Raw genomic sequence first — 10,631 nt, forward strand, 5'->3', positions numbered from 1 at the left:
CCTGCTGAAGAGATACAAGAGCTGGTCGTCCCGCAGAAGCAGAAGTTTCAGGTTGATTCTCACATGCGAATCTGCAAGTGTTCGCAAAACAAGTGCGAGGGTTAAAAGGTCAGCCGTATAAATACTTGTTCTTGGTTGACCAGAGGTTCTTCCTGTTCCTGTGTTTCTAAAACTTCCTTCCTCACCATCTGAACACACACAGAAACACATACACACACACAAAGAATAAAGGAACTAATGCAGATTGTAGAAGTTAAATAATCTGCATGTGAGTACATTTAATTAGAAATGTTTGAGTTTATTGAGATTACCAATAATATTCATTTTTGATTGTAGACTTGACTAAATCTGAGCTCAGTTTCTGACAATCTCTTCTGAAACTCTTATACATTTGTGAGATGTCTGGCTCTTTCTCTCTGTACAAATATAGACACAAGATAGTTTGCAATTTAATTAAACTTGTGTAAGGATATTTAAATCAGTTTTGTTTAAAAAAATGTTTGAATAAAATGTTTTCTTAATACAGAGGTTTACAGGCTGCATTTGCATTTTAGATGTTAACTGTTCTCAGTTGTCTATAGATCATTACAGAATGCCAGATTAGTCGAACAGACATGTTTGTTGGATGCTCAACATGTCTCGATGTTCATCCGCGTGGTTCAATCTGCCCTAAAAATGCAACAGAGCAACACAAAAGTATCTTGAGCAAATGTTGAGTTTTTAAGCAAAGTGAACTTGTAAATCGCCTCATGCATGATCAAAGACCACTGTGCTGAGTGTGTGAACGCTTTAAAGAGCGGTCTGTCACCTTAAAGGTCTTGAATGGGACAGCAGAGTACTGTAATCACCTGACAAATCTCACACATACACACCGAACGAGTCGTCACATGCTTCTCTCATGCATCCGTACGTTCCCTCCCCCTCACAGCGTTTAAATAATAAAGCTTTATTTGCATTTCTAAAGCTGTTGATAGAAGCAACCCCCATCTGAGAAATCTTAGATCTGAGCCCGAGCATACCTTTACTCCTCACCGAGAGGATTTTATTTGTTTGTGCATGTTTATGCATGTTAGATAAGCAATCATGCATATTGAGGGATAAGAGGAGTCAAGAGAGAGAAAGAGAGAGATAGTTCTGCCCTGGTGAGAAAGGAGACACTTCAGACTTCATTGCAGGAAATAAAGCCCAATTCACACATGAGAGACAGAACAGGAGATTTACTTCCAGAAAAGAGCAGATTGTAAAACCAGCTGCTTAGATCCTCAACATGTTTGGAGCTGTTTTTAATTTAGGAAAACATGCCGAATAATGACATAATTCATAACTGTCAGGTTTGTGTTAGAAAATGATTCTGAAGTAAAGCAATGTTGAGTTACAAATTGAAATATTGTAGTCAAATTAAAAGTAAAGAGTCTTTCATCATTTAGAGTTCCACTACCGCCGCGGTACAAATAATGTTCAAAATGTGTTGAGACGTTTTCTTGCCGAAGGACAGAAACATTAAATGCATGTTTACATACAATTACACATTTGAAAAAACAAATAAAAGTACTTAAGAATAATAAAAAACATATTCTATGAAAACCTAAAATAAGAGTACTAATAAGAATACTGTCATGGCTTTTGTTATGTAAAAATCCAGATTTTCTTTTACAGTTTCTGGCGGCTTGTGGGCCACAAAATAAATGGTTAAATAACAGTTTCCATCATGTGCAGTCTTTTTCTGTAAGTTGGTGGCTTTTAACTGTATTTCAAAAATAGAGTAAAAAATACGGTAAAAAAACCCAGAAAGGCAGCATGGGCCATAAGAAATATACTGTAAAATTACATGTCTTCATGTTTTTCTTGTAATTTTGCAGCCAATTTGTAATATTTAATCAGTAAAAGATATCAGTTAAATTACATTTTTTACAATGTATATTTTGGGCATGATGCTACAAAGTGCATTTCTGTTGTTACTTCATGCACTCTGTCTGTTCTTGGACACTTATCTTATCAACAACATGAGGTTGATGTGTGTTTATTTATGTGTTTGTTTGGGTTTATATAAAGATCTCAGCAAGATCTCAACAGTGCACCTATTTCTTGAAGTTAACAATGAGGTTTCTTCTTGTCGCTTATTTCGTTCATCTCACTTATCTGACATTGAAGTTCAAACCTTGAAACATTTGGTATGTTTGTCATTTGGCAGTGTGTTTTTCATTGCTGTGTGTGTGTGTTTCTCAGCTGTTCGCTGTATCATTTTCTCTGAGTCTCCGACAACTGTCCAGACCTCACCCCTGGGCTCGGCCTTCATTCGTTGTCCAAAACAGACTCCTTAAAACACGCGCCGGGAGTTTCATGTACATTTCAGAGCGTGTGTTCAGTGTATCTAACATTACAATTAGAATTTTGGCAGACACTTATATCCAAAGCAATCTAATAGTGCAATCAAGGTATACATTTTATCAGTATGTCTATATTGTACATATAAACCTCCATATGCTTATTTAAATGAACAGTTCACGCAAAAATGAAAGTTCTTACATCATTTACTCACCCTCTTACCATTTCAAACATGTATGACTTTCTTTCTTCTGCAGAACACAAAAGAAGATATTTTGAAGAATGCGATTGTCTTTTCCAGAAGAAAAAAGTCAAACAGGTTTGAACTGACAAGAGGGTTAATAAACGATGACGTAATTCATTTTTGGGTGAACTATCCCTTTAAGAAGGTGGTCACCCTCTAGACTCTGTAGACTGCGTCCCTGAGACAATCTTCTTCACTCAGCATCATCTAAAATACCTCACAGCATTCCTCTCATAGCATACCATCATGTCTTCCACTCTCTCTCCTTGACCTCTCGCTTGCTCCTCCAGTATCTATCTTTACTCTCTCTTTCTTAATGTTGCTTTCTCGCGCTCTCTCGGCGGATGCGTGTCCTTGCCAGGAGCGTGTTGAGCGTATAACATTTCACTCCGAGGACATCAATGACAGGAAAAGACGAGTAAACACTCTCTCGCTCATCCAAATATGAACAGCAGGGGTTTGTGCGTGTCTACATTTATCGTTCTTTGAGTTAAAGCAAGCTGTGCATTAGGCAGGAGTATACTGTAAAAATCCAACTTGCAAAATGTTCTCCCTACAAAGATAAATAAGTAACTTAAACATAACATTTTTAGTTAAAGTAGTCAAATGATTGTTTTGCATATACTGAACAAAATTAGCCTAAACATGTTTCTAACAAAGATTATTTTGTTGACTGGTAGTTTTAGGCCATAGTGCGTCAGAAAGTTTGCCCAACTTACCAAACAGTGTATTCTGAACAAGCATTATTGCAAGAGTTGGAAAGCAATATCCTGCAATGGGATGTTCAATTCTGTGTTTCTTATTTGTTTTTCTTTAAAACATAAGTGGTTTAGATCTTGCTGGCTTAATTTATGCTTTAATATCGTTGTTAATGTTTGTTATCTGTTGAGTTTAGAGTTTTTTTAATGAATGATTTAATTGATTTAATGAATTTTTTAATTTTTTACCATGGTAGAGATGTTGAGGGTTCAATGTTTAGGAGTAAGTGTGTTTATAAATTTGTATATTTTTTAATTTGTAATAAATTTGTTTATTTTTATATTTAACAGTACTTGGAATATTTCATTTTGCTTGTTCAACATGTTTCATTAAAGAAAAACACTTTCTACTGTTTACTACATTATATGTTACAGGAATTACAGTATTCAGACATGATGCTGTATGTTTTTGTTTGTTTTATTTCTAGAAGTTATTGCCAAATAAAATAATTCACACCATCCAAAGATATGGTAGAATTGCTAGTCAACTCGATTCTCTGCATTTGGCCACAGATTCTCATCCACATCACATCGTATGTCATCCAGGGTAATACACCCAGGAAAGAATCTTTTGGCATGCCCGACCCATACCTGGCAATCTTCTGCTGGTACGTCCAGGCATCCCGCATTCATTGCATCCAGAAGGGACATTTGATCATGGGGATGATTGTCATAAACCTTCCACCTCCACAAGTAAAATAATTCCTCTATGATGTTGAGGAATGGAGAGTATTGAGGGAGGAAAAGTGAAACCATCCTGGGATGTGCTGCACACCCCTCTGTGACGAGAAGTAGCTTTTGTAAAAGATGATCTTGCTGAATACAACTTACCTGTTGGTTTGCCAGAAAACTCTAACAATAGATGCCACTGTTGAGTGTTGAAGATTTGTCTGTACTCTCAGACCAGCCTCTCTCATTGATACATGATGAGATGCCCTGATCTCATGTGAGACTACAGCTCCTGATCTTCCTCTTATTCTTCTTCCACCACACATAAGTATTCCTCTTTCTCTTTCAACCACTTCTCTATGGTCTATGTTAATGTTACAACGCAAATTGTTTCTCAATTCTCCTGTTTTTTATAGATGGTAAAGAAATCACATAAAGGAGTAACACATGTGTGGGTCTTTAGCTACAATGGGAATCATCTGTGGTTGGTCCAACTGTTTTGATCGCATTTCATTTTTAGATTCAAAATACATTTCAATCAAATATCGTGCAGAAATACAGAACATTTCTGTCTTATTTAGCTTTGTATTATATTATCTTTTTTAACTCAAGTTTAACAATTTTGAAAGGGTATGTAGAGTTTGGGCATCTGTTGTGTCTAAATGAGAAAAGAATTCATGAAATTTTAAAGAAGTGGGTAATGAATGCATTTTGTGTCAAAGCAATGGTAAATGATCCACAGGTTATCTCACCAAATTCACCAAAGTATGGAGAAATGTGTCCTAGCAATCGCAATTGTAAAAAACGGTTATATCTCAATTATTTCTCCTAGACATCAGTGAGGTTAAATAAAGAGCAAATGGAAACCTTTGTTCAAGTCTCATCTGCATCTCAAATGTTTCTCCTGTGAAAAAGAGCCAGAATAATCACAAATGTCTCCATTGGTGTTTTAGAAGAGGTCTCTTGTTTTCCTAAGCACTTTTTGATAAATGAAACGCAATGGAGAACAACATCAAATCTCAATGAAAACACAACATCTGAGCAATAATACCAAGAGAAACAATTGGGGAATTAAAGAGATGTTATTTACAATGTATGTGTGTATAAATAGATTTGTGTGTTGCTGTCAGTCTGGTCAAACTTATTCCTGAATGTGTCTGTGTTGTTAACGTGTGTGTGTGTATGTGTGTGAAAGCATACATGCATTAGAGTCACTTGGAGCAGACAGCTGTTGAAGTGAAATGCAAACCACGCTAAACGCTAATGTGTTTAATGGTTAAAGGCAGCACATGCACGCCAAGGAGGTTCAGCCAGCTGACCGTCCCCTAAACATGACACTACATCCCCCAAACACACACACCCTGTCAGAGCCTGACTGGAATCCTGAGGTGAAAGCAGGAGAAACTCGACCCCACTCGAACTCTGAAATTCAACCACTTCACAAGGATTTTCAGCTAAAACAAACAGAAATCACAATCTGATAGAACTAATGCTGTGCTCATTTATGTGTGAACCTCAAAGTTCATCTATGAAGTGACATGAAGTCACTTTTATTGCGTATATGAGATAGTCTTTGTTGCATTATAAAGTGAAGAATAACTAGAACTTCGTAGAAATTACAAGTTAGCGAATAAATGAAAATCATGAAATAAACGTATTAAAAGTTTTTATTAAAAACTCTGATATGAAAACTAACAGAGCAGCAAGCAGACAGTATTTTGTGATACTAAATATTGCAATAAAAAGACGAAGTTGTTTCATAGAGCTGTTTTTTTACAATATGACACAGTATGTACAATCCTATAGGTTGAGCTGTCAACACATGACCTGCATCAATATATATACTGTATATTATTGTCCAGCTTCAAGAAGTTCTCTCTTTGTGTAAGGTTTCTTAATACATTTTAAAATTTTAATAAAAAAAAAATTGGTGTACTTTTAACAATTAAGGTGCTTGAAAGGTCCTTCATATGCCATCGATAGAACAACACTTTTGGCTGCACAAAGAAACATTCAGCCGAAGGTTCTTAAGTTTGAAGAACCATCTTTTTCTTACTTTTAATAATCTGAAGAACCTTGAACAGTGAAGTATTTTTGTGGAATCAAAAGGTTCTTCTATGGCATCAAAGAACATTTAGAAGCACCTCTTTTTGAGAGTGTACCTACTCAGTTTGGATCATTTTACAAAGTGAAGATTAAAAAAATGTATCGCTGTCAATTCTTTTCAAGTTGCATGTAACAATTTTTTTTAATGAAAACTGTTTTTGTTTTGGATAATAATAATTATTTTGTTAAATTTTAGTTTCTTTGTTTATATTTTTGTTCAATATTGTAATCATGTACCCAGTATAGGTTTTGTTTTGAATCATGAGCTGAATTGTTATTATACCCCTGCACTGTTATGCAAAAATATTTGATCAATCTCTACACAACTGACCAATCATAACCAGAAAGCTATTTTAATGCTTTGTGTGTGTGTGTGCGTATGGGGGCCTTGTTTTTATACCCCGGTGGGGACCTAAACCTGAATGCACACCAACACATGGGGACTCGTGTCACCGTGGGGTCCAAAATTGAGGTTGCCTTCGGGAAAAAGCATATAAATCGTACAGAACAAAACTTATGATCTTTAGGTTCAGGGTTTAGGTGATAAAATGAACAGTTTGTACAGTATGACAATCATTACGCCTATGTCCTGTCCCCACAGAGATAATAAACCAGACATTTGTGTGTGTGTGTGTGTGAGGCAGTGACACTGACCTTTTGCTCTGTAGTTTGAGGGAGGAGCGTGTGTTTGAGCACTTTAGGGTGAAGTTGGTTCTCATGGTCCAATGTCCCGTGAGACACTGTGACAGATGTGACGTCTGCTCACTCAAGTTCTATCGCTACTGAAGCTACCACAACGCTATCGTCTTCGTCCCATGGCATGTTTTGCTAAAGAAAAGGCGATTAGAGCACATGGACATTTTGGCACAAGTCTCCGGCTTTTTCTTGAGAAAAAAATAGAGGAGAGTTTAGAAGAGAAGCCAAAAATGTGTCCAACTGAGCTCAGATTTGTCAAGTCTGGAATCAAAAGTCAGTATTATTGAAGATCTCAATATGAACTCATACATTTCTCATCAAATTTTCCCAAATCCAGATTATTTTACCTCCACAATCTACATTCATATATACCTCCATACTCTTCATGGACCCCTAAGCTATTTTAGAGGAAACATCTAAGTTGACTCAAAACACAACAGAAAACTCCAGCAAATACCCTGAGCTCTGAAAGAACAATCTCTGAGCAAACACACACAGTTTGTGTTTCTCATGCAGTGTGCGTTTAAAGGTCGTTTGAAACTACACACTTTTAAATGTAGTGGGTGTGTGTTTGTGGGCGTGAATGATGATTTTAAACTGTGTAGCCCGAGGAGCTCTCTGTGATGCGTACAGGTTCGGGCCTGAGGCCATCACACTCTAGATAATGACACACCACAGCTAATATCGTCCAATCAGAAAACAGCTCTACAGGATGAAGAGATTAGGATCAGTGAAGGTTCTCACCGTGACTCTAAAGAAATAATAATAAAAAACAGAGTTACGTGCCACAAACTGCCCACGATTGCCGATCCCGTTGAGTCATTTAGGATTAATATGAATTCTCTGTTTTGTTTGACATTCATAACCTTTTATAATTTAATTATGTAGTTAAGGGTTTCTAGGACTGGATGTAGCTTGAGGGGATCTTTTCCGCTCCGTTTGCTGGCAGGATTTTACAAAAGATGATTGTGTCTAGGAAACATGTTTTTTGTTTGTATTTTATGCATGGTTTGACTACTTTAGAAAATGACAACTTTTAAAAGTATGTTAATTCTATATGTTAAAACATTCATCACATGTCCTGGAATAAAAAAAACTGCTCATGGCATTGTGCAAATGTTAACACGTGTCAACATTATAATTACTTGTTGTGTAAAAAAATTGTAAGGCAAAAATGTAAGGCATGTTGAAGAACACACACTCACAGAGCTACACATTTATTGAAAGGTTAAAAACTTTAGAGGACTTTAACTGATTGTTTTCATGTCGCCCAAAATTTTTCTGTTTGAAATAATGTTCACTTAATATAAATATTAAATTATATGAAAGAAAAACAGAAAGGCAGTAAAAGTTTGAGAGCTTTTACATCTATTGAGTTTACTTCATTCAGTAGTTCAAATTAATAATTATTTACGACTTATACACGCAAACATTTCTGCTCACACACATTTTCATGCTGTTCACACGCCTCCCTGTCTCAACCTCTTGCTCAGACCTGTCGACCGAAACTGCATCATAGTGTGTGTGTGTGTGTGTGTTTGAATCCCACACTGCTGGCAGTAACATTGATTTTCCCACTTTTTCAATGTCATCTTTTATTTCCAAGCTGACACACCTTTACATCTTTAATAACCATAAAAAAGAACAAATTCACACACACACACACACACACACAGAAACATTGTATGCTGTAAACACTTTAATTTTTAAAGGCACAAGATCCACAAAAATATCTGACAAATGACATTCTATTAAATTACATGGTAATTAGAATAACAACACATTCCACTTTTTATTGTTACTAGTATGCAGCTAGAATGTCACTGCGTTGTATAACACAACATAAAAGCAAATGTCATCTGCAAACAAATGATCATGAAGTATTTCTCACGAATGACTTTGCATCACGTCTGAAAAACTCCTTTATTGTTTTGATCGCTTTGAATAAATGTAAAATAACTCTTTATTCATCTAATAATTAAGATCAAATTAAAAAGTCAGAAAGTTGGGCTTGATAATTATTAAATGAATATGAAATTCCTCATTAATAAACTAATCTTTGGGGCTATATGTATCATCTTTAAAATGTAGTGTTTAAAATATCTTACGTTTTGAGATTTAGGACAAATGTATGAAGTTATTTTAACTTTAGGATGTAGTTAACAAAACCTTTTCCAAGAAACTGTGAACGTGTATGCTTCAGATAAGATCCAATTTTTACATCATATCTATATTTCTGTCACTTATTTTTATCGAAATGCTTTGTTTTAAACGTGACCATGTCCTCTGTTTAAATAAATGCTGCTTACTTTTATGTTTTGTAATCTAATGTAACATTCAGACAGTTCAAATATAGAAGAAAATGAATTTTAAGATGTTTGTTTAAAACAGAAACAAATATATAAACAAGAAGGAAAACACATGGCAACCAAACAAAACTTGTAAATGCACATTATAAATATTTTTGCAACCCGATTACTGTATTTATTTGTTTTGATAGAAGCCACCTGCACGGAGAGAACACAATGACGTCAGATGGCGCCCCCTGTTGTCTTGTGTGAGACAGCAACACTCCACAGTTTAAAATAATCCCTGATTTTTTTACACCATTGCACAAAATTTCTCACACACTGTAACCTCACAGTTAAAAGCCACTTTTCCATACATTTTCTAGTATTAAGTGCTGTGTTTAGACCAAAATTTACAGATAAATCTAAAATATGAAACAACAAGTGAATATAAGAGTTTAAAGAGCTGGTGCAAAGTTCTACATTTAATTAAAAATATTAAGACATCACCGTTCTGCGGTATTCTCAGTGTTTACCTGATTCACAGCGTCTGTATTTAATCTAATCGACATATTTTCACTTGTTAAACTTCTGGTGTGTCTGTCGTGGACCTGCAGCGGCGGGACTGTGTGGGCGGAGCATCAGGAACGTGAGCCAGCGGATCCGGACGAATCAGAAACCTGCAAAACATTGCCAAGTTTTTGATGTCATTTTTGATCAGACCGTCATAATACCTAATAAATTCGTCATTGTGTGTGAGTTCGGTGTTTTCGCTACATACACAACATCGTTGAGCTGCAGCACTGTGTCAGGGGCGGGGTTTATGAGCACATATGAAATAGAGTTCTGCTGGTCGTTCAGCTCATCTGCAACAGAGATTGGTGGATACACCTGTCACTCAAAAAATACCTTCATGTTGCACAGGTATTGACGAGATACTGTAATATAACAATAAAAGTCTCACTACAAGGTACAATGATACTTACCTTCCAAATAGCCTAAATTGACTCTGTTCATAACATCACTGGCGGTTAGATTGGTGACATCTTCTATATGAATGAGAGATACATTTACATTTGGAAGAATCACGTTACAAATGAGGCATTGAATCACTTAAAATCATTGTAAAATATTTATAAACAACAACACAACAATGATTCTAAACATTTCAGTAATGTGCCATATGGTCAGAGTTTACTGTATCCGGCTGTGTGCAGCCCCAGGTGTTGCATGCGGTTCCTGACGAGTTCCGTAAGCTCCTCCCTTTCTGAGCGGCGAGACACGCCCTTACGCTGGTGCATGAAGCTGAGGGAGGAGTCGCTCCTCTTCACGCTCCGCCTACTGAGACGCCTCGTCCAGTGCATGCTCTTCTTTCTCATGAGCGGGTGATCTGATTGGTCACTGCTGGACGAACTCCGGGTGAGGACCTTTGGCTCCTCCCCCTTCTCCCTGGTGTCGCTTAAACCCTCCGTGCTGACGGAGCCCTGAAAGTGGAGGTAACACAGAGGGAAATATTAATAGCGTTGCCATGGCAACAACAGGAAA

At 36.5% G+C, this 10,631-nt stretch overlaps 1 protein-coding gene across 1 annotated transcript in view; it reads right to left on the reverse strand.

Moving 5' to 3' along the window:
* Positions 1–8,371: 8,371 nt before the first annotated feature.
* kcnt1a (potassium sodium-activated channel subfamily T member 1a) overlaps positions 8,372–10,631 on the reverse strand; it is a 23,117-nt gene continuing 20,857 nt past the window's right edge. Inside the window, exons 28-31 of the mRNA XM_056731199.1 lie at positions 10,285–10,570; positions 10,073–10,135; positions 9,868–9,952; positions 8,372–9,766 (exon numbers count right to left, since the gene is read on the reverse strand). Of these exons, the coding sequence (XP_056587177.1) occupies positions 9,670–9,766; positions 9,868–9,952; positions 10,073–10,135; positions 10,285–10,570 (531 nt within the window). The 3' untranslated portion in view covers positions 8,372–9,669. The remainder of the gene's footprint in view (positions 9,767–9,867; positions 9,953–10,072; positions 10,136–10,284; positions 10,571–10,631) is intronic.

This window comes from Triplophysa dalaica, chromosome 19 (genome assembly GCF_015846415.1).
Source record: "Triplophysa dalaica isolate WHDGS20190420 chromosome 19, ASM1584641v1, whole genome shotgun sequence".
In the NCBI taxonomy this organism is placed as follows: Eukaryota; Metazoa; Chordata; class Actinopteri; order Cypriniformes; family Nemacheilidae; genus Triplophysa; species Triplophysa dalaica.